General features: G+C 40.6%; 1 protein-coding gene and 1 pseudogene across 1 annotated transcript in view; both read left to right on the forward strand.

Moving 5' to 3' along the window:
- Positions 1-25,075, forward strand: part of Catspere (catsper channel auxiliary subunit epsilon) — a 132,251-nt gene that overhangs the window by 9,841 nt on the left and 97,335 nt on the right. The window contains exons 3-5 of the mRNA XM_028755266.1: positions 18,291-18,364; positions 19,084-19,153; positions 20,633-20,697. Of these exons, the coding sequence (XP_028611099.1) occupies positions 18,291-18,364; positions 19,084-19,153; positions 20,633-20,697 (209 nt within the window). The remainder of the gene's footprint in view (positions 1-18,290; positions 18,365-19,083; positions 19,154-20,632; positions 20,698-25,075) is intronic.
- On the forward strand, positions 11,958-13,070 carry LOC114610656 (annotated as a pseudogene).

Below are 25,075 nucleotides of genomic sequence, written 5' to 3' on the forward strand. Positions count from 1 at the left end.
ATTTCTGAACTTTCAAAGAGGTAGTCATACTTTGTTTTACTGTTATTTCTGTTTATGAGATACTTAACTCTGTATATTATTATTATTATTACCCTTCTTTTTAAATTTTTTAATTTTTTTATTCAATATTTTATTTATTTACATTTCAGATGCCATTCCCCTTCTACATTTCCCCCCACCCCCACATTAATCTCCTTTCCCATCCCTCCTCCTGCTTTTTTGCCTTTATACTGTTTAAATTACATGCAAGTATTAAGATCAGTTCTAGGTTGAGGAACTAGCAATACAATATATGCAAATATTCAAGGAACAAGCAAGACAATAAACCCAGATAGTCAAAGAACATGCACAACAATAAACAGAGTCCCATGATCACTGCTGTGATCACTATTTCTAAGGGCTTATCAGAATGCCCAAAATATCTGAGCCTATTTCCCTGTCCTAGCCCAAAGTCATTTTCATGTCTGAAGCCTACTTCTTTGTTCTAGCTTAAGATTTAGATTTCTGCCTATAATTACTTCTTTCTTCTAGCCTAATGTCAGATTCCTGCCTGCAATCCATTTCCTTGGCCTTGGCCTATGTCAGATTCCTTCCAGGCAGCCTATTTCCTTGGCCAATGTCAGATTTCTGCCAGGCAGCCCCAAAAGCTCTCCACATCTCCCCCTTTTTATTGCATAAACCAGACTAAGCCTGTCATAGGTCATTCTGACAAGAAAGTCTTCCTTACCCATTGTGGAATATGCATTATCATAAGCAATGTACTTCTGTCTTAGGTTGGTAAGGCTCTGTACAGAATCTTACCTGTCCTTAGCTTGCCAGACTGTTAAATTAATAACTCTGTCTTGGGGTCCCTTTTCAGTTTCAAGTCATGTACTTTGGCTGCCAGCCTGTTGATATAGTTAGAGACAAGCTTTAATATGATGGGCAGAAATAAAAATATTCCCAGGACAAGAAGTGCTATCATGATCAAGCTATATATGCCATTCCTGTGGTTTGACCAAAATGGATATACTGACCTCAGGCCATGATCCCGACCAGGTATCTAATATGGGGAATAAGGCACGTCTGTGTTTTTTTCTGAAGGATGCTATAGGGACATGGTGGTCCCTATACTGAAACATTATCTGCAACATAAAAGCTCAACAGAGCAGCACTCTTTAAATTCATATTCTCACTATGCAAATTTAACACACCCAGAGAGGTGTTATGATTATGCCAAATACCCTACAGGTGTCTTTAAACTTTTTTCTAATTATAATGACAGTCTTTATAAATTTTAGAAGTAACGCTACACCAATGACACTTGAAATGGTTCCTAACTCTTGAACCCTGAGACTCCTTCAGATAATTTGAATAGGCTATAGAGCATCAATCCGTTGTTCCAGACACCTATATAAATCCTTTTGTATACTCAATATATTAGTAACTTTTTTTTTTTGCTAGATGGTTAACAAAAATAGCTGTCTTAACTCCTTGTGTCAATGCTATTGCAAAAGCAGTAGTGCTAGTAATTAATGAAATAAAAGCTGTTATACCAGCAATAATCAAGCTTACTACCCTCTTGCTTCTGCTTAAAGCCTAACTCACTTCTTCCAGCACTTTGAAGTTTTATTCGGAGAATCAAGGTTTTCTAATACTCAGGGCAGTAAGACCAAAGCTGGTTGGTAGACCCCCATAACAGACATGCCAGGTTTCAACACACAAACACAATTAGAAATTATACAGTAAATGCAACTTACAATAAATACTGTAGAAGAGACAAAACCAATTTTAGCTTGACAATTAAAAGAGCTTTAAAACATGCACTAACCCTTGTTTGAGATCCAGATCCTGTCCCAATTTATCTCTTGCTATCATAACATCATAGAGAACTACAGCTAACTTCCAAATATGTCTCTGAAAATGTCCAGATCCAGCCTTCCAAATGTGGACTGTTATTTCCAATATTGGATTGATTTCTAGACTAGTACATGATTGAGTCCTAATAGCTGGACACCTTTAAGAAAATTACAAGAGACATAAATTTCTCTTTTTGATTCCCTGTCCGACAAGGTCTAAAACCTTGAGGCAAGGCAGCTTGTCCCATCTGGGATATAGGCAAGCAAAGGTGGGTCAGGAACATATGTCCAATACAGCTTCCCATTCACCCTTTCCAGGGCACTCAGCAAGCTCACAGGTCAGCATCATTCTTTGTATCAGTAACAGCATGTCTCACCAATCATTCTGGCAGCCACCATGTTCCTTTTGTTGTTGTTGTTTTGTTTTGTTTTTTCAAGACAGGGTTTCTCTGTGTAGCCTTGGCTGTCCTGGAACTCACTCTGTAGACCAGGCTAGCCTCGAACTCTTGAACTCAGAAATCTGCCTGCCTCTGCCTCCCAAGTGCTATGATTAAAGGCGTGCGCCACCACTGCCCGGCACCACCATGTCCCTATAGCATCCTTCAGAAAAAAACACAGACGTGCCTTATTCCCCATATTAGATACCTGGTCGGGATCATGCCATATCCCAGTAAGTGGATCATTTCTTTTTACCTAGGCATAGGTATGCCTAGTTGAAAGGTGCCATAGACACTCAGCAGAAAGTTCCTTGGCATCCATTTTTTTAAAAAATTTAAGATAAAAAGTGTATGGTATAAATAAATTTGTGGTGTTTGGGTATATACCTACCCCGTTTTTATTTTATGAAGAAATTGTTTTAAAGTTCCATGGGCCCCTTCCACAATACCTTGCCCTTGAGGATTATAAGGAATCCCTGTAGTAAATTGTTGACAAAAAGTCTATTTGGAGTTCTGTAGGCTTCTTGTATGTTTATGGGCATCTCTTTCTTTAGGTTAGGAAAGTTTTCTTCTTTAATTTTGTTGTTGAAGATATTTATTGGCCCTTTAAGTTGGGAATCTTCACTCTTTTCTATACCTATAATCCTTGGGTTTGGTCTTCTCATTGTGTCATGGATTTCCTGGATGCTCTGGGTTAGGAGCTTTTTGCATTTTGTGTTTTCTTTGACAGTTGTGTCAATGTTTTCCATGGTATCGCCTATCTCTTGTATTCTGTTGGTGATGCTTGCATCTATGACTCCTGATTTCTTTTCTCGGTTTTCTATCTCCAGGGTAGTCTCCCTTTGTGATTTCTTTATGGTTTCTACTTCCATTTTTATGTCCTGGATGGTTTTGTTTAATTCCTTCACTTGTTTGGTTTTGTTGTCTTGCAATTCTTTAAGGGATTTTTATGTTTCCTCTTTAGGGGCTTCTACCTGTTTACCTGTGTTCTCCTCAATTTCTTTGAGAGTGTTATTTATGTCCTTCTTAAAGTCCTCTATCATTATCATTAGAAGTGATTTCAAATCTGAATCTCACTTTCCTGGTGATATGGGGAATTCAGGACTTTCTATTGTGGGAGAACTAGGTTCTGATGATACCAAGTACCCTGGGTTGTTGATGCTTATGTTCTTGCGCTTGCCTTTCACCATCTGGTTATCTTTAGTGCTGCCCTGTCTCTGACTGGAGTCTTTCCTATTATCTTGGTTGTGTCAGAACTGTTTGGGGTGGGTGTTGCTGCTGGGGTTAGAGCTGAAGCCCAAGATCTGCTGAGTGCTCGGGCGCAGCAGATCGTAAGGAACCAGTGCTCCTGGCCGGGAGTGAATTCCTGGGTTCCAGTGGGTCCCAGTCTCTCCCTGTTTGGGGCAGGTGTTGCTGTCTCCTTACCTAAGATACTGCCAGGGTTAGAGCTCCTGGGAGCCCTATATCCTCTGGGTTTTGTGGGATTGGGTGCAGAGCTGAAGCCCAAGATCTCTATTATTACCCTTCTATTGGTACCCGCTCTGATACATGCCCTTAAGTATGTACATAGTGTCATGAACCACGTGGTGTTGATCTGGAATGCTGATTCACAGTAAGGTGATATATTGACGAAAGGACAGACACGTTTGGTAAAGCTGGGGGTCAGGTGGGTTATACACTCTACAAATGTACCAACCTGGGACCCGACGTGTTTATTATGTACAACACAGGAGAAGGTTTTACTGGTGAGGAGATCTCTGTAGGTCAGCAGCCTCAGGCTGTAAAATAAGAGAGGAGGAAGCTGCAGTTGCCAGGTCTTCCACACAGTGAATAATTGCCTGTGAACACTCACTTGGACCAGAGGAAAACAGTTTTGCCAGCTTTGAGCCTGATCCAAAATGGGGACAAGCTCTGCCAACTTCCTGAGCTTCAGATACCCTGGTCCTTGTCATGGCTGTGCCATGTCTGCAGTACACATACACTTGGGACTTCCTGTGCTACCTACAATGTAGAACAACACCACCAAAAGTCAGGGATATTTTATGTGTTTATATTGCCTAACTATTGAGAAGAAAATAGTTACTGTTATTCAACAATTGTAACTTTACAGCAGATGTGAGCCAGAACTGTAAATGTAAGTTTTACTCAAGTATAAACCTCAGTCTCTGTAGTACTTTTAAAAATGTTTACCACCATATCTAGTCCATCTCTGTCTTTTTACAAAGTTTAATGAGTATATGAGTATTTTGCTTGCACATAAGCATGTGCACGACCTGTGTAGTAGCCTTGAAAGCCAGAAGAAGGTTTTGGAACTGGAAGCTAGAGTCACAGGCAGTTGTGAGCTATCAGAAGGATGCAGAGGACCACACCTGGGTTCTCTGCAAGAGCAGCAAAGGCTCTTAATGGCTGAGCCAACTCTCTGGCCTCATAGTGCATTTCTCTTAATGCTGTCTACTTACCATGATAATTTATTAATTCAAGTGTACATATATGTCCCCCTAGTGATGGACATATGGCTTCTTACAACCACAAACAACTCTGTGATGAATGTTCTTCTCCAATTCTTTTATGAATCTCTGTAGGTTTTTTGTTTGTGGAGGTTTTGATGGTCTTGTTTTGTTTTGTTTTGTTTTGTTTTGTTTTTTTCTATGTAGACAAGACCAGACTTAATGAACTACAGAAACTATAAGGCACTTCCCAAAACAACAGTTAACCTTATACTCTCACTAAGTATAGATCTTTGCCAAAATAAAAGTTATTATTACATTTTCTACTTTTTTTTAGCCAATCTATTACTAGGTCAACAGTGGATGTCTTCCTCAATCACCCTACACTTTTTTTAAAATTTACATTTCAGATGTAATTCCCTTTCCCCATTTCCCACCGACCCAGAACCCCCCCTATTGAATCCCCCCTCCTCCTGCTTCTATGAGGATGTGCCGCCACCTGCCCACACACTCCCACCTCCCTGACCTCCAATTCCCCCACTGGGGCATCCAGCCTTCACAGGACCAAGTATCTCCTCTCTCACCTATGCCCGACAAGGCCATCCTCCCCTACAAATTTAGCTGGAGATATGGGTCCCTCCCTATGTGCTCCCAGGCTGGTGGCTTAGGCCCTGGGAGCTCTGGTTGGTTGGTTAGTTGCTCTCCCTATGGGGCTGCAAACACTTTCAGCTCCTTCAGTCTTCTTTCTAACTCCTCCATTGGGAACTCCTTGATCAGTTCAATGGTTATCTGTGAGCGTGTGCCTCTGAATATGTCAGACTCTGGCAGATCTCTAAGGAGACAGCTATATCAGGCTCCTGTCAGTATGCACTTCCTGGCATCTATATCAGCATCTGCCTTTGGTGACTACGCATGGGATAGATACCCAGATGGAATAGTCTTTGGACAGCCTCTCCTTCAGTTTCTGTCCCACACTTTGTCTCCATATTTGCTCTCATGAGTATTTTGTTACTCCTTCTAAGAAGGACCAAAGCACCTACACTTTGATCTTCCTTCTTCATGAGCTTCATGTGGTCTATGAGTTGTATCTTGGGTATTGCCAGCTTTTGGCCTAATATCCACTTATCAGTGAGTACATACCATGTGTGTTCTTTTGTGATTGGGTTACCTCACTCAGGATGATATTTTCTAGTTCCATACATTTGCCTAAGAATTTCATCAATTCATTGTTTTTAATAGCTGAGCAATACTCCACTGTGTAAATGTTCCACATTTTCTGTATCCATTCCTCTATTGAAGGACATCTGGGTTCTTTCCAGCTTCTGGCTGTTATAAATAAGGCTGCTATGAACATAGTAGAACAAATGTCCTTATTATATGTTGGAGCATCTTTTGGGTATATGTCCAGGAATGGTATAGCTGGGTCCTCAGGTAATGCTATATCCAATTTGCTGAGAAACCGCCAGACTAATTTCCAGAGTGGTTCTACCAGCTTGCAATCCACCAACAATGGAGGAGTGTTCCTCTTTCTCCACACCCTCGCCAGCATCTACTATCACCTGAGTTTTTGATCTTAGCCATTCTGACTGGTGTGAGGTGGAATCTCAGGGTTATTTTGATTTGCATTTCTCTGATGACTAAGGATGTCATTTCTTTTTGTACTTCTTGGCCATTCGAGTTTCCTCAGTTGAGAATTCTTTGTTCAGCTCTGTACCCCATTTTTGAATAGGATATTTGGTTGTCTGGAGTCTAACTTCTTGAGTTCTTTGTATACATTGGATATTAGCTCTCCATCAGATGTAGGATTGGTAAAGATCTTTTCCCAGTCTGTTGGTTGTCGTTTTGTCCTATTGAAAGCGTCCTTTGCCTTACAGAAACTTTGCAATTTTATGAGGTCCCATTTGTCAATTCTTAATATTAGAGCATAAGCCATTGGTGTTCTGTTCATGAACATTTTCCCTGTGCCTAGGTATTTGAGGGTCTTCCACACTTTATCTTCTATTAGTTTCAGTGTATCTGGTTTTAGGTGGAGGTCCTTTATCCACTTGGACTTGTGTTTTGTACAAGGAGATAGGAATGAATCAATTTGCATTATTCCACATGCTGACCTCCAGTTGCTCCAGCACCATTTGTTAAAAATGCTGTCCTTTTCCACTGGACAGTTTTAGCTCCTTTGTCAAAGATCAAGTGACCATAGGTGTGTGGGTTCATTTCTGGATCTTGAATTCTATTCCATTGATCTTCCTGCCTGTCTCTGTACCAATACCATGCAGTTTTTATCACTATTACTCTGTAGTACAGCTTGAGGTCAGGGATTGTGATTCCCCCAGAAGTTCTTTTATTGTTGAGAATAGTTCCCACTATCCTGGGTTTTTGTTATTCCAAATGAATTTGCAAATTGCTCTTTCTATCTCTATGAAGAGCTGAGTTGGAATTTTGATGGAGATTGCAGTGAATCTGTAGATGGCTTTTGGAGAGATGGCCATTTTTACTATATTAATCCTGCCAATCCATGAGCATGGGAGATCTTTCCATTTTCTGAGATCTTTGATTTCTTTCTTCAGAGATTTGAAGTTCTTGTCATAGAGATCTTTCATTTGCTTGGTTAGATTCACACCAAGGTATTTTATATTATTTGTTACTATTGTGAAGGGTGTCATATCCCTAATTTCTTTCTCAGCCTGATTAAACTTTGAGTAGAGGATGGCTACTGATTTGTTTGAGTTGATTTTATAACCAGCCACTTTGCTGAAGTTGTTTATCAGGTTTAGGAGTTCTCTGGTGGAAGTTTTAGGGTCACTTAAGTATACTATCATATCATCTGCAAATAGTGTAGTTTTGACTTCTTCCTTTCCTATTTGTATTCCTTTGACTTTCTTTTGTTGTCCAATTGCTCTGGCTAGGACTTAGAGTACTATATTGAATAGGTAGGGAGAGAGTGGGCAGCCTTGTCTAGTACCTGATTTTAGTGGAATTGCTTCCAGTTTCTCTCCATTTAGTTTGATGTTGGCTACTGGCTTGCAGTATATTGCTTTTACTATGTTTAGGTATAAGCCTTCAAATCCTGATCTTTCCAGGACTTTTACCATGAAGGGATGTTGAATTTTGTCAAATGCTTTCTCAGCATTTAGTGAGACAATCATGTGGGGTTTTTTTCCCTTTGAGTTTGTTTATATAGTGGATTACATTGATGGATTTCTGAATATTGAACCATCCCTGCATTTCTGGGATAAAGCCTACTTGATCATGATGGATGATTGTTTTGATGTGTTCTTGGATTCGGTTTGTGAGAATTTTATTGAGTATTTTTGCATCAATAGTCATAAGGGAGATTGGTCTGAAGTTCCCTTTCTTTGTTGGGTCTTTGTGAGGTTTAGGTATGAGCATAATTGTGGCTTCCTTGAACTAATTGGTTAGTGTTCCTTCTGTTTCTATTTTGTGGAATAGTTTCAAGAGAATTGTTATAAGGTCTTCCTTGAAGGTCTGATAGAATTCTGCACTAAAACCATCTGACCTGGGCTTTTTTTTGTTGGGGAGATTTTTAATGACTGCTGCTATTTCTTTAGGGGTTATGGGACTGTTTAGATAGTTTATCTGCTCCTGATTTAACTTTGGTACCTGGTATCTGTCTATAAAATTGTCCATTTCATCCAGATTTTCCAGTTTTGTTGAGAATAGCCTTTTGTAGTAGGATCTGATATTTTGAATTTCATCAGTTTCTATCGTTATGTCACCCTTTTTGGTTCTGATTTTATTAATTTGGATGCCATCTCTGTGCCCTCTGGTTAGTCTGGCTAAGGATTTATTTACCTTGTTGATTTTCTCAAAGAATCAGATGTTGGTTTTGTTGATACTTTGCATAGTTCTTTCTGTTTCTATTTGGTTGATTTCAGCCCTGAGTTTGGTTATTTCCTGCTGTCTATTCCTTTTGGGTGCATTAGCTTGTTTTTGTTCTAGAGCTCTCAGGTGTGCTGTCAAGTTGCTAGTGTGTGCTCTCTCCAGTTTCTTTTTGTAGGCACTTAGAGCTACGAGTTTTCCTCTTAGCACTGCTTTCATTGTGTCTCATAAGTTTTGGTAGACGAGCCTTCACTTTTGTTAAATTCTAAAAAGTCTTTAATTTCCTTCCTTATTTATTCCTTGACCAAGTCATCATTGAGTAGAGCATTGTTCAGTTTCCATGTGTATGTGGGCTTTCCATTTTTTTGGGGGGGGGTCTTTTTCTTATTTTGTCTTTTTTTTTTTCAGAGCAGAAGACCGAACCCAGGGCCTTGCACTTGCTAGGCAAGTGAACCCAGGGCCTTGTGCTTGCTAGGCAAGCGCTCTACCACTGAGCTAAATCCTCAACCCCTCCATTGTTTTTGTTATTATTGAAGATCAGCCTTAGTCCGTGGTGATCTGATAGGATGCAAGGGATTATTTCAATCTTTTTGTATCTGTTGAGGCCTGTTTTGTAATCAATTATATGCTCAATTTTAGCACCATGACGTGCTGAGAAAAAGATATATTCTTTTGTTTTAGGATGAAATGTTCTATAGAAATTTGTTAGATCCATTTGGCTCATAACTTCTGTTAGTTTCAGTGTGCCTCTGTTTAGTTTCTGTTTCCATGATCTGTCCATTGCTGAGAGTGGGGTGTTGAAATCCCCCACTATTATTGTGTGAGGTACAATGTGTATTTTGAGCTTTACTAAGGTTTCTTCTATGAATGTGGGTGCCCTTGCATTTGGAACATAGATGTTCAGAATTGAGAGTTCATCTTGGTAGATTTTTCTTTTGACAAATAAAAAGTGATCTTCCTTATCTTTCTTGATAACTTTTGGTAGAAGGTCGATTTTATTTGATATTAGAATGGCTACACCAGCTTGTTTCATGGGACCATCTACTTGGAAAATTGTTTTCCAGCCTTTTACTCTGAGGTACTGTCTGTCTTTGTCACTGAGGTATGTTTCCTGTATGTAGCAAAATTCCAGGTCCCATTTACACATCCAGTCTGTTAGTCTGTGTCTTTTTATTGGGGAATTGAGTCCATTGATGTTAAGAGATACTAAGGAAAAATAATTGTTGCTTCTTGTTATTTTTGTTATTAGAGGTGGAGTTATATTTATATAGCTATCTTCTTTTGGTTTTGTTAGAAGATTACTTTCTTGCTTTTTCTAGGTTTCAGTTTTTTTCCTTGTCTTGGAGTTTTCCATCTATTATCCTTTGCAGGGCTGGATTTGTGGAAAGATATTGTGTAAATCTGGTTTTGTCTTGGAATATCTTGATTTCTCCATCTATGGTAATTGAGAGTTTTGCTGGGTATAGTAGTCTGGGCTGGCATTTGTGTTCTCTTAGGGTCTGAATGATATCAGTCCAGGATCTTCTGACTTTTATAGTCTCTGGTGAGAAGTCTGGTGTAATTCTTACAGGTCTGCCTTTATATGTTACATGTTACTTGACCTCTTTCCCTTACTGTTTTTAATATTTTTTCTTTGTTTTGTGGTTTTGATGTTTTGATTATTATGTGACTGGAGGAATTTCTTTTCTGGTCTAGTCTATTTGGTGTTCTGTAGGCTTCTTATATGTTAGTGGGCAACTCTTTCTTTAGGTTAGGAAAGTTTTCTTCTATAATTTTGTTGAAGATATTTACTGGCCCTTTAAATTGGGAATCTTCACTGTCATCTATACCTATTGTCCTTGTTTGGTCTTCTCATTGTGTCCTGGATTTCCTGGATGTTTTGGGTTAGCAGCTTTTAGCATTTTGCATTTCTTTGACAGTTGCGTCAATGTTTTCCATGGTATCTTCTGCAACTGAGATTCTCTCTTCTAACTCTTGTATTCTGTTGGTGATGCTTGCATCTATAACTCCTGATTTTTTTCCTAGGTTTTCTATCTCCAGGATAGTCTCCCTTTGAGATTTCTTTATTGTTTTTACTTCCATTTTTAGATCCTAGATGGTTTTGTTTAATTCCTTCACCTGTTTGGTTGTGTTTTCTTGCAATTCTTTAAGGGATTTTTGTGTTTCCTCTTTAAGGGCTTCTACCTGTTCACCTGTGTTCTCCTGTATTTCTTTAAGGGAGTTATTTATGTCTCTCTTAAAGTTCTCTATCATTATCATTAGAAGTGATTTTAAATCTGAATCCTGCTTTTCCAGTGTGATGGGTTATCCAGGACTTGCTATGGTAGGAGAACTACACTCTGATGATGCCAGGTAACCTTGGTTTCTGTTGCTTATGTTATCTGGTTAACTCTAGTGCTACCTGCACTCACCGTCTCTGACTGGAGCCTTTCTTTCCAGTTATCTCCCTTGTGTCAGAACTCCTCAGAGTCCAGCTATCTCTGTGATCCTTTGATCCTGACCTCCTGGGTAGCAGAGCTTCTGGCACTTGGACTGCCTCTGTGATCCTGAAATCCTGCTACTCTGAGTGCAGTGTCTCCTCTAGCACAGGTCAGGATATGGTGTCTTCACGGGAGCAGACCAGCTAAGAGTCTGCCCCAGCCACCCTACATGTTTTGTTTTTCAATAATTTGTTTGTGTGAATGTTTTCTGCATGTGAATGTTTGCCATGTGTGTACCTCCTGCTTCTAGAAGTCAGAAGATGTTGGGTCCCCTAGAACTGAAGTTATGAATGATTCTTCTGCAAGAGCAACAAATGTTCTAAGCCCTGAACTGTCTCTCCAGGCCACTTTAATTTTTAATTTTAATTTTTTTTGCGACAGAGTCCCTCACTGAACCTCTAGTTCTCCGATTGGCTAGACAGCTAGGCAGCAAGCATCAGGGATTCTTTGATCTCTGCTACCACAATGCTGGGATTACACAAATTGCTTTCCTACCCACCTTGTTCTATGAGTCTTGGGGATTAAATCCAGGTCTTCATGCTTGCACAAAAAGCTCTCTCTCTCTCTCTCTCTCTCTCTCTCTCTCTCTCTCTCTCTCTCTCTCTCTCTCTCTCTCTCTCTCTCTCTCTCTCTCTCTCTCTCTCTCTCTCTCAGTGAATCTGTTTGTTTCTCTTTTTAAATAATTGTTGGCCTAGGAGAGCCTGCAAAGAAACATGGTTCTGAAGGGTTAATAGAATTTTCACTTCTAGCAGACTATCAGTAAAATAAAGCCAGGAGAGCAGGTCAGCTAGCTCCGGGGCTTTGTGTTCCAGAAACTTGGCTGACCACAAGGTGGATGATATGGTTGAATAAGATTGAGTTCTGAGCCCCACTCGCGCACGAGGTACTCAGCTCCTGCTTTCAGCGCCTGCAGTGAAGATGTCCCACCCATCCCCAGCAGCCAAGCCCTCCAATTCCAAGAACTCGCGAGTCTTCTTTGACGTGGACATCGGCAGGGAGCGAGCTGGACGAATTGTTTTAGAATTGTTTGCAGATATTGTTCCCAAAACTGCAGAAAATTTTCGTGCATTGTGTACAGGAGAAAAAGGAACTGGTGCCACAACTGGGAAACCTCTCCATTTTAAAGGATGCCCTTTCCACCGAATTATTAAGAAATTTATGATTCAGGGTGGAGACTTCTCAAATCAGAATGGGACAGGTGGAGAAAGTATTTATGGTGAAAAATTTGAAGATGAAAATTTTCATTATAAGCATGATCGAGAGGGTTTGCTGAGCATGGCAAATGCAGGCCCCAATACGAATGGTTCTCAGTTCTTTATCACAACAGTTCCAACTCCTCATTTGGATGGGAAACATGTGGTATTTGGTCAAGTAATAAAAGGACTCGCTGTGGCAAGGATGCTTGAAAATGTAGAAGTGAATGGTGAAAAACCTGCCAAACTCTGTGTCATTGCAGAATGTGGAGAACTGAAGGAAGGGGATGACTGGGGAATATTCCCCAAAGATGGCTCTGGCGATAGTCATCCAGACTTCCCCGAGGATGCGGATATAGACGTAAAAGATGTAGATAAAATTTTATTAATATCTGAAGACTTAAAAAACATTGGAAATACTTTTTTCAAGTCTCAGAACTGGGAGATGGCTATTAAAAAATATGCAAAGGTTTTAAGGTACGTGGATAGTTCAAAGGCTGCTATTGAGAAAGCAGATGTACCCAGACTGCAACCTATAGCCTTAAGTTGTGTACTGAATATTGGTGCTTGTAAATTGAAGATGTCAAATTGGCAGGGGGCAATTGACAGTTGCTTGGAGGCTCTTGAAATGGACCCTTCGAATACTAAAGCACTATACCGAAAAGCGCAAGGATGGCAAGGATTAAAAGAATACGATCAAGCATTGGCTGATCTTAAGAAGGCACAGGAGATAGCCCCAGGAGATAAAGCTATCCAGGCAGAATTGCTTAAAGTCAAACAAATGATAAAGGCACAGAAAGATAAAGAGAAGGCTGTGTATGCAAAAATGTTTGCTTAATAGGACTAAACTCTCCTTAACTATTAAACATTGATTATAAAAAGGACAATGTATATTACTGTCCACATGATCCCTGATGTGTTCCCCTTGATCTTTGTCATTGTTTACATAGCAGTGCTGACATAGGTTCCTTCTTAATAAAGTGTTGGTGAAATATAGTGAATCTCATTTAAAAAAAAATAAGATTGAGTTCTTATGAACAGGATGTTTCCCCCCTGCTGTGACCATTTCTTGAACCCTGTTACACCTGTCATGCTCTGAATTGTATATGCTGAATAATGGCTTGGGACTTTCCATTGTACTGTCTGCTGAAATTTTCCAGCGACCCCCCTCACTCTCTGGTTTGTGGTTTTGTCCTTTATATATCCTACACTCCCCAAGCTAGGGGTTGAGCTCCTCTGCCCCTACGTTGGTTACGAGTCTCGGCCTCAGCACACTGATTGAAATATACCTCTTGCGGATTGCAACAAGGATCAATGTCTTGTGAGTCATTGGGTGGCCATGATCTCTCGTGGCTTGAGTAGGGGGTCTCACCTCCCCGGGGGTCTTTCAATAGTAACATCTTATACAATTGGCACAATATTGAATGTTGTTGTTTTTAAACCAAATCCGAATCATTTCATGTTACCAAATGAGTACTCAGGAGCCAGATGCTGGGGTGAAAATCTCAGAGAGGCAGAGAAAGCACCCAGCTGACCTTCCTCTGTTGACATCAAGAACTGGTTTTAAATGCTAACATCCTCAACCAACATCCCAGAAGGAAAGAGCCAGTTCTCCTACTCCACACTGTCTTACAAACCCTTCAAACTCAATGTCCTTCCTTTGTACTTCCTGTGTGCCTCTCTGTCTGCTCTCCTGACTTCCTCTCACTCTCTATGGTGTTTTCCTCTGTTCATTCTCTGTCAACAGATTGCTTGCTCGGCCTCTTGACCTACGGTTGACTTTATTTAATCCTGTTTACGATAAACAGAAAGGTCTTTGGTTAAAGGCATGTGCTAGGGCTGAGCCACACAACTAGAGACAGGTTTTTTTCAGGACTCATTCTCAGGGTCTGCAGTGTGATCAAATATCCTGCTGCAAGAGGCATTCACATTTGTTTCCTCATGCACTTGTTTGTATGTGCAGCTCTGTGCAGGTTTATCACATGTATTGTTTTGTACAATCCCCTCCACAATTACGTTATAGAAATTGCACTGTCCCGGGACTCCCCTCCAGCTCCAGGTCTCACACAGTTGCCTCAGACTCAATGTTCCTTGAGCCTTGGAGGGTTGAGGTGTCTCACTTGTGGCTTAAAGCTAATCAAGCCCTTCTCAGCAATGGGAGAATACTTCTTGACTATAGTCTTCCATAGACGTCATTGTACTTTCTCATACCGTCTTTTCCTGACATATTTGGGGTTCCACCCAGATCCTCCTCCTATTGATTTTTTCTTTTCAAAATGATTTCATTTTATTTGTAATTTTATTTGTTATGGGGGGTGCATGGCATGGCATTCCTGTGAAAGTCAGAAGACAACTTTATGTGAGTTGTAAGGGGTCAAACTCAGGCTGTCACACTTATGGATAGGGACCTTTACCAGCTGAGCTGCCTTGCTGGCTGAGTATTAAAAAAAAAAAATCATGAAATCATCTTTCCCTACCATTAAGTTTGGAAGAGTTGTTAAAAATAAGTCTTCTGACTGCCTTAGTTTTATAAAGCACACAGAAGTCAGAGTGCCTTCCATGCCAGCTCTCCTGTCAGTGACTCTCCTTCATTGTGTGTCTCTTTCTGTACAGTGGCAGCACTCCTGTGCAGTCTCTAGCCAGCTGGTTTGGAAGTTCATAGATTCCTGATGCGGCTCCTGTTATTGTCTAGGACTCAAGGGTGGTTCAACCCAACCTGCTTAGAGCATGGGACTTTTGCAGGGTGCTTTGTCCCTGTGTGAATCCCTGGTGTCTAGTAGGGGGTTTGCTTTCCTTCAGGTTTGGATATTTTCTGTACTCCCCAGAAGGCCTGTTTTTAAAGCAATGTGTGTGGCTTTAAAAGTCTGCATCACAGAGCCTACCTAGTTGCAGTGGTTACTTTCCTTACTGCTGGGATATAAGCAAAATGGCTCACAAGAAGCAACGGAAGGAAGGAAAGGGGCCTTATTTTATGGCTTACACTTCAAGGAGATACATCCCATCGTGGTAAAGAAGGCTTGGTGCAGAGTGAGAGACGGGCTCGTTCCATCTATAGTCTGGAAGTAGAGAGTGAACATGAAATGAGGCCCAGTATAATACCTCAAGGTCCACATTTAGTGACCCAGTTCCCCGAATAAGGCCAGATAGTCTTAAAACCTTCCCAGGTGGGGCCCAAGTTTCAATCACATGAGCCAAATGAGAGGGTAGTTCAGTTTCAAACCACAATAGATTTATTAGACTGGCTTATAGCCTGTGGTCTGGGCAGTCTAACATTGGCTGGCTTCTGGTGGAAAGACCAAGAATCTGGTTATACAGTCCAAGACACTGGATGTCTCCACAGTATACTCCGGTGTTAGAGACATTAAGTTTTTTAAGGTTTTGTTTGTTTGTTTGTTTTTGTTTTTTCTTTTTTTGTTTTTTCTTTTTGAGACAGGGTTTCTCTGTGTAGTCCTGGCTGTCCTGGAACTCGCTCTGTAGACTAGGCTGGCCTCAAACTCAGAAATCTGCCTGCCTCTGCCTCCCAAGTGCTGGGATTAAAGGCATGCACCACTACTGCCTAGCAAGACATTAAGTTTTACTGTTTAAGTTTTCCCTCTATATTGGAATCCTGAAGAACTAGGTTCTAACATCAGTAAAGGAGTATCTCAGCAACAGGATAGAATCGCTTATCACCAAGCAGCCAAAAAGCAAAAGCATCCTTATTCATTTCTTGATCCAATCAAGAAAAGCCATCCTGGGCTGGAGAGGCGGCTCAGTGGTTAAGAGCACTGACTGTTCTTCCGGAGGTCCTGAGTTCAATTCCCAGCACCCACATGGTGGTTCACAACCATCTATAATGGGATCAGATGCCCTCTTCTGGTGTGTCTGGCAGCTACAGTGTTCTTATATAAATAAAATAAATGAATCTTGCAAAAAAAAGAAAGAAAAGCTATCACATGAGTGCCCAGCTGCTTAGGTTATATTTGATTCTGGATGTATCAAGTTGATAACCAATATTAGCCATCACATCAGAGACTCAAATGCACTATCTTTTGCCTACAAATAAATGTTATTTTCTTTCTATAAACTCCTTTTTCTTTTTTCAAAAATTTCTCTTTTCTTCTAATGGGATGTTCTCTGCTGTTCCTTTATTCTCATACTGACAATTGAGTTTGTTTTCAAATACATTTCTTTTATACACATATAATGCTATAAATACCCTTTTAGCTATTACTTATATGATATATCGTAAAATTTGATAACATAAAATGCTACCATTGATAGTTTTTCAAATATTATTTGACTTACATTGATTGTTTTCTTCAAAGAATCATTCAGAAATGCACTTCATCTGATTTATTTTTGCTTTAAGATTACAGACACTCTAGAATTTTTGTACCTAAGTTTATGAGGACTTCTAATTTTATTTTGCTAATATTGAAAAGAATAGTATTGTACTGGCTGGTTTTGAATCAACTCGACATAAGCTACAGTCATCAGGAAAGAAGAAGCCTCAGTTGAGGGAATGCCTCCAAGAAATCCAGATATAAGGCTTTTTCTCACATGGTGATCAATCCAGGTGGGCCAAGCCCATGGTGGGTGGTACTATCCCTGGAATTGTGTTCCTGGGTTCTATAAGAAGGCAGACTGAACAAGCCATATAAAGCAATCTAGTAAGCAACACACACACACACCCGCCCCATGGCCTCTGCATCAGTTCCTGCCTCCAGGTTCCTGCCCTGTTTGTGTTCCTGCCCTGACTTCCTTTGGTGATGAACAGCAAAATGAAGTGTGAGCTGAATAATCTCTTTTCTTCCCAACTTGCTTTCTGGTCATGGTGTTTCATCTCAGCAATAGAAATCCTAACTAAGACAAGTATATATTACAATACTTCATTGAGATTGGTTAAGCCTTTCTTTATAAATGTGGTCAATTTTGCCAAATGAACTACGTGAGAGTAAAATGTATATATTTTATATTGGTTAATTTTAGGACACTTTCTATATAGATTATTCTGTTTCTCTGGGCATTATATAGTTGACCCAAACACACTGAGTTGCACTCCTACTCCCTCTCTCTCTCTCCCTCTCCCCCTACAACTCCCTCCGTGAGTGTGTGTGTGTGTGTGTGTGTGTGTGTGTGTGTGTGTGTGTGTGTGTAGATTTAGAAATATGTAACCTGTAGAGATAGAAAAGGGTAACCCATAAGTCATGATAGTGTTTGTGGTGTGTGCTGGTACTCCTGGAGGGCAAAAGGAGAAGTAGGATCTCATGATCTGAAGTTACAAGTACTTTGGAGCCTGATGTGTGTGCTGGGAATCAGCAGTATCCCCAACCCCAGGAGGAGCCATCTCTCCAACCTCAGGTGGACTGACTGCTGCTGTGTCACAAATTCTCTTTTGACTTTCTACTTTGCTGAATTGTAGTAATAATATTTTTAAGATCCCAGCACAGGCTTACTTCCTGTCTTTGACCACTTATGCTCCTGGAGGAAAGATACACACAGCCTTATATTTTTAAATCTGCCTTGGGCAGCAGCAGCAACTGTCCACCCTCCATGATGTTAGAATCTACTTTCCTACCAATAACTCCAAGTTACTGCTTACTAATTTCTGTGTTCCATCTGGGCTGCTCTTAACTCCAGTTGGCCAGCCCACATGGCCACATTTTTATGGCTCAGGTATCCCATGGCAGCTCTTCTTCTCCCTCCTGCTTGATGTTCCAATTTATGATGGCTCCTTTCTGCTTCTCCTTCCTCTTCCTCATGGCCCCAAGCCTGGAAATCTAAACCTTCTCTCCAGTCTCTTCTCTCCAGCTATTGCCTGCTGACATCTTTATTTACCAATCAGAATTAACTGGGTGCAGGGTTCCTCAGTGTCTTACCAGCAGACTCTCTCCTCTTTGGGGCAAATTAGCATTAGAATACAAGCAGCCCACTACACATAATATCAAAGGAGCTGAATTTTAGGTTTTTTTTTTAAAGGAATACAAACCAGATAGTTGAATCCACAACCTAATACTGAGATGAACAGTGTTTTGTTGTTGTTTTTATTAACATGAATTTTCATCTCATTTCTTAGATTAACTTAGAGTATGAAGGAACCTCATTTAAATCGTGGACAGTATCAGAAAGATGTAAAGTTCAAAACACTACGTAAGTTGTTTGTTGTTGTTTTACCCTATATATACATCCATTTGTCCTACATTGTAAAAATGGCCTTCATTCACATAATGTAGATGTTCAGACTTAAAAGCTCTGACTTCGTGTAAATCTCCTTCCACTAAACATGTGTGAAAAGAAAGGCTAGCTCACTTTGAAAGCAGAAGGAAAATGCCCCATGGAGGTTTGAATGAAAATAGTCCCCACCCCCACCCTGCTCTCCAATAGGCTATACATTTGCATGTTTAGTCTGCAGTTGACTGTTTAGAAGGATTAGGAGGTATTCAAGATATTCCTTGTTGGAATAGGTGTGTCCTTGCTGGAGGAGGTGTGTTGCTTGGGGTGGGACTTCAAGTTTCATAAGCTCATGCCTGGCCCAGTGTCTCTCCTGGCCTGCTGTGCGTGGATCAGAATGCACAGCTCTCAGCTGCTGCTCCAGTGCCTATCTGCTCCCCACTGTGATAGTAGACTAGACCTTTGAAACTATAAGCAAACTCCCAACTAAACGCTTTCTTGTATACAGTTGCCTTGGTCATGGTGTCTCTTCACAGCAGTGGAACAGCAGCTTAGACACTTGTTATATTAGAGGATTATTTTGTCTGGTTTTCTCCTTCTAGCATCCAATTGAATCGGCTTAAGCTTAAAAGTTATGGTTAATCAGCTTTATACACATTTGTAATTACTTCCTCTTCCCTGTTCTTTCTGAACACTAGATCACCCAAGACAACACTACACTGTCAAAGCGCTGGTACTCACAAGATAAAACCAGTTGCCACAACCCAAGTAAGTTGATTTTAGTGACATTATTTGAATCTTGAAAACAACCACAGTCGCGTTCTCCTTTAGCTCTCCCATCACAAACTGCTTTAAACAGTTTTAGTCATAACTAAAAATAAGAGCTATGTGAAAGTTTCTGCCAGTCTGTCCTTATTTTTCATGTCAGTATAAATGGTGAAATGATATCTGATTTTTTACTTCAGTTTTCATTTTTAATTGTTCATTTATTCATTCACTCACTCATTCATTATTGGATTGGACCCAAGAGCTTGTCCATGCTTGGCAATGTTGCACCATTTAGCTAGCAATCCCTACTCCTCAGCTTCTTCACCCGTTCATTAGTATGTTAGAGGCCATTAATGATACTCTTGGATGAACAGTCTTCAGTCACACATGGCAATGGTGACGGCCAAAACCAAAGGCAAATGTGAGACTTGTGTCTTACTTCATCTCCTCACCTTCAATTAGAGAACATGTATGAAGGCTGATGAGTGAAAGTGACACTGATTCTGCTGATGTGCAAAACAGACAGACAGTTGTGACAACCCAAAGCATCTCCAGACATTGTCAAACATACCCTGTCCCCTGGGAGGTTGAGAACTGCTGAGCCAGAAGAATGGCAGAGTTGAGTGTCAACAAAGGAGAAAAATAGGATAGATACGGTGAGGATAGCAAGCTGCCAGACTTGCCTTTAGTCTGGTACATACAGAGAAGCTGGTGGGTGAAACACCTGCTGTAGTAAAAACCTGTCAAGAAATCCTGACATGGGGTTTCTTCTCACCGTTGTGTATTTCTGTTCCCAGATGAAAGCATACACACATCCTTTATATTTCTATTTTTAAATATGCCTCAGGCAGCACACTAGCTGGGCAGCTGCCTCCCCTCCATGCTGTTAGAATCTATTACCCTATGGAAAACACCAAGCTGTCACTCATTATTTCTGTGTGTCATCTGGGCTGTTCTTAACTCCAATTGGCCTGCCCACAGGGCCAGGTTTTCTTTATTCATACCCACGGCAACTCCCCTCCCTCACCTCTCCCTCTCTTTCTCTCTCCCTCCCCCTCTCCTCTTTCTCCTCCTCTCTCATGCACATGTTCTTCCCCTCCTCCTCTACACTTCTTCTATCCCATGGTGACTTCTCCCTACTTCTCTTCCTTGTGGTTCTCAAGCCCAGGAACCTAAATCCCACCAGTCTCTTTCCTGTCTAGCTATTGGCTGCCAGCATCTTTATTCACCAATCAGAATTAACTTGAGAGCAGGGTCCCAGAGTCTACCTGCAAACTTCAGATCTTGGAGGCCAGCACTTAGCATTACATTAAACAACAAAACCTCAACTATCTTCTGTAGGCGTGGTATTGATTCTAGTCTAAAATTTTCTCTATTCTTAGGCAAGGAACAGTCCTCTGTAACATTTAAGCTTATATCGATATTGAATCTATTTCAAATATTACATATTTTTTTCATTTGTATTTTTCTTATAACCAGGAAGAACAACGGTATCTGACTGTGACTAATTCTTATGTTTGCTTCTTGTGGTATTTCACAGTTGTGTAAGTAAAACACAATATAAAGGTAATTAAGGCTTTCAGAGTATTTAGCTCTTGATTAAAAAAATCAATCACAAAAATGCATTATCTACATCATGATCTGTATATATATGTCTATTCACCAACCAAGATACTCTCAAGTGTATTGCCAACTTATAAAAAAATCAACTACAATTTGAGCACTTACTGCATTTCCATATGTCTGCTTTTTTCTTGTTTTTTTTTTTTTTTTAATTTTATGTTCATTGGTATTTTGCTTGCATATATGTCTGTATGAGGGAGTTGGATACTCTGGAACTGGAGTACCAGACAGGGTGAGCTGCCATGTAGGCACTGGAATTGAACTTGGGTTCGTTGAGAGAGAGAGCAGCCAGTGCTCTTAACCACTGAGCCATTTCTCCAGCTCCATCTGTCTGTTTTTATACAGGATCTCCCTGTATCCCTCTGGGTAGCCTGAACATAGCTTATAGACCAAGATGGCCTCCATCCTGTGATGATCTCTTGCCTCTGCTTCTGGAGGGCTGAGATCCTGAAGTGTCCAACGATGCCGAGCTTCAGTTTTTATACACGTGTTCTTTCTCTCAGTTTTTTTCATAATGATGATAGGCATGTGAGAACCATTATCCTTATTTATTAGATAAAGATATACTTTTGGGTGGGTTGAATATGACAACCAAACTACAAAGGTGCTGGAAGACAGCGAGAGACTTGACCTCTGGCTTTTCAGACCACAGGTCTCATCTGTTTGCAAAGTCTCCATCTTGCATAATTCTTCAGTCACTACTTAACACAAGAATGGGTGAGTAGAAGTAAAAGGAAGAAGAGTTTGATAATACTTGATTAATTGTGCTGCAATGTTATTCAATAAGTAAAAAACATTCAGTGAGCAGAAGCATGCTTTAGCATCAAAAACAAAGCAGAATGCATTTCATGGTTGAATGGAATGTACCTCTTTCTTTTTATCTCCATCACATGTGTTTTCTTAGAGGAAACCTTCCTCCCTCTTCCATAGTAATATTATTTCTTCATGTGATTTATACTGTGATAATGCTGTAACCTACTCTTCACTTGCTGCATTAGCAATCATCATGTAAGCAATCAGAACACTCACGGTTGTAGTGGCGTGGTCGAATGGTATTGACATCAGCTTCAGTATCTTCTTCGTGTGGTTCCTTAACATCTACCTATCCAGAGTCTCACTAGGAAGCGTGGTTTGAGCCTCTGTCACTCATGAAAATGTCAAGCTTTGTCCTCATTCTCAATCACTGGACTCCCTTCAGTGGATTCTGAAACCACGGAGCAATTGACAAGGGCAAATTTACAAGTAAAAACTCCTGATAGAGCTGTGTTAGGAAATTAAACCTCCACTGTGACCAAAATGGCTACTTTCTGCTTCTTTTAAAGAAAAGAACTTGGGAGCTACCAGAGAGGAAAATCTATCTCAATTAACTGAACTCCTGTGTCCCCGCCCAAGCTCATAGTGTAGAGCCTGCCTTGTAATGCTTTCTACTCAGAATGCAACCCACTAATCAGAGACTAGGAAGTTGTTAGAAGTCAAGAAAATTAGGCCACTTCATTTGTCCTAGACCTGCTATATGAATATTATTAACAAGACTCTATATTATTTGTACATGTGCTATAACTGGGAAGTACTGGTCTAAATATTAATTTCTCTAAAGCATGTACCTCAAATACAATTGCCTAAAAAAGGAGACCTGGACTTGTAGCTCACTGGTAGAGTGCCTACTCAAGCATGTACTAGCCTCTAGGTTGAGTTCCTGGGGAGGGAGGGAGTAGTGGGAGAGAGAGAGAGAGAGAGAGAGAGAGGGAGGAGGGGGGAAGAGATGCATTTATTCTAAATTATCCTCCAACTTTGTACATAGCCCCACACATAAAAATCTCCCATCCGGTTACTGGATCCCCAGAGGGTGATCCTTCAAGCACTTCCCACTGCCTTAGCTTTTAATCCCGCACAGTGGAGTGGATGTGAAATTATGTCAGTGTGTCATTTATTTTCACTTACTGGTGTCTCAGTTAGGGTTTCATTGCTATGAAGAAGCACCATGACCAAGGCAATTCTTACAAAGGACAACATTTAATTGGGACTGGGTTACTGGTTCTGAGGTTCAGTCCATTATCATCATGGCAGGGATTTATGACAGCATCCAGGCAGGCATGGTGCTGGAGGAGATTAGAGTTCTAAATCTTGATCTGAAGACAAGCAGGAAAAGACTGTCTCGGGGGAGCATGGAGGAGGATCTCAGAGCCCACCCTCACAGTGATACACTTCCTCCACAAAGCCAAACCCACTCCAACAAGGCCAGACCCACTCCAACAAGGCCAGACCCACTCCAACAAGGCCACACCCACTCCAACAAGGCCACACCCACTCCAACAAGGCCACACCTACTCCAGCAATGCCACGCCCACTCCAAAAGGCCATACCTACTCTATCAAGGCCACACCTACAAGGCCACACTCACTCCAACGAGGCTACACTTCATAATATTGCCACTCCCTGGGCCAGGCAAATTCAAACCAATACAACTGGTTACTAAAGACATTGAGTGTATTTTACACTTGTGGGAAATGCTCTCTGTTGTTAATAAGTATATTTTTGAGTTATTTTTCTTTTTCATAGTAGTTTATAAGACATTATTTTTAAATTACTAGTTCATTATCACTCACATGTGTTTAGACTATTTTATGTATCAGGTTTTTGTACTTTGCTACTTCTGCTTCCTGTTATTAACAGAGGCCCTTAACTATTGCAAATAAACTTTAAATCTTCCTTTGTGAGTTTTTGCCTACTAAATCTATTTAAAGAAAATTTCTGGGGACGGAGAGATGGCTCAGCTGTTAAGAGAACTGACTGCTCTTCTAGAGATCCTGAGTTCAATTCCCAGAAACCACATGGTGGCTCACAACCATCTCTAATGGAATCTGATGCCCTTTTCTGGTTTGCATGAAGATAGCTACAGTGTACTCATATACCTAAAATAAATAGATCTTAGAAAGAAAGAAAAAATAGATAAAGAAACAAAGAGAGAAAAATTCCTTACCTGTAAGATCACAGGCTTCTACATTAAGTTCTATATTAATTTTTTCTATAAAATTCTTAATCTGCACAGAGAGTGGTAGCACATGTCTTTAATCCTAGCACTTGAGAGGCAGAGGCAGGTGGATCTCTATGAGTTCCTGGCTAGCCTGGTCTACAGAGGGAGTTCCAGGACAGTCAAAGCTACACAATGAGGCCCTATATTGAAGCCTTCCTCCAAAGGAAAAAAAAAATTCTTAATCCTCTAGGTTCAAGGTAGACATTCACTTCTGTTGTTGTTTTTTTTGTTTGTTTGTTTTGTTTTGTTTTGTTGTTTTTTCGAGACAGGGTTTCTCTGTGTAGTTCTGGCTGTCCTGGAACTCACTCTGTAAACCAGGCTGGCCTCGAACTCAGAAATCCGCCTGCCTCTGCCTCTCAAGTGCTGAGATTTCACTTCTGTTTTTAAACATGAATAATTGGTTTTCATAACAATTTACTGAATAATGTATATACAGTATCTACTTGTTCATAACTCAGTTTTCTATATATGCCTGGCCGCCTAGGCTGTCTGTCCTAGTTAGCTGATCTATTTGCTTCTATGTTATCTTTGTTACTGTTTGTTTGTTTTCTATTTAGGTTTTTAATCCACTTAAAAGGTATTAGATGTCTTTATGACACTTTCCTTTTGTATTTTACGTGTATGAGTGTTTTGTGTGCATGTATATTTGTGCACCACATATGTGCAGTATCTCAGGAAACCAGAAGAGGACACTGGATCCCCTGAGGCCGCAGTTACTAATGGTTGTGAGCCACCTTGTGGGTACTGGGATCTGCAACCTGGTCCTCTGAAAGAGCAGCCAGTGCCTTTAAGCACTAAGCTATCTCTGCAGGCATTTTTGTGACATTTTCAAAGTGGGTTTTAATAGATTCTCCTCCCCCGCCCTCCTGTCCCCTCTTTCCATTCCTGTGTGGTCTCCCCAGAGCTACTTTTCACTCTCATGCCACATGGTTTCCTTTTGTCACCTCTCCCCACCCCATACTTTTTGAAACCATTTGTTGACCATCTTTCTAGTTTTATAGGCTTTACACAGGCACACCCATACACACCATACATCCCATAAACACCATACACACACGCATCATACACACACCACACATTAATACATACCACACACTATACACACACCACACACACATTCACATGCTCACACACACCGTACACACATGCATCATACACACACCACACACACATTCACATGCTCACACACACCGTACACACATGCATCATACACACACCACACACACATTCACATGCTCACACACACCGTACACACATGCATCATA

The sequence above is a fragment of the Grammomys surdaster genome, unplaced genomic scaffold (genome assembly GCF_004785775.1).
Source record: "Grammomys surdaster isolate TR1022 unplaced genomic scaffold, NIH_TR_1.0 126051, whole genome shotgun sequence".
NCBI lineage: Eukaryota > Metazoa > Chordata > Mammalia > Rodentia > Muridae > Grammomys > Grammomys surdaster.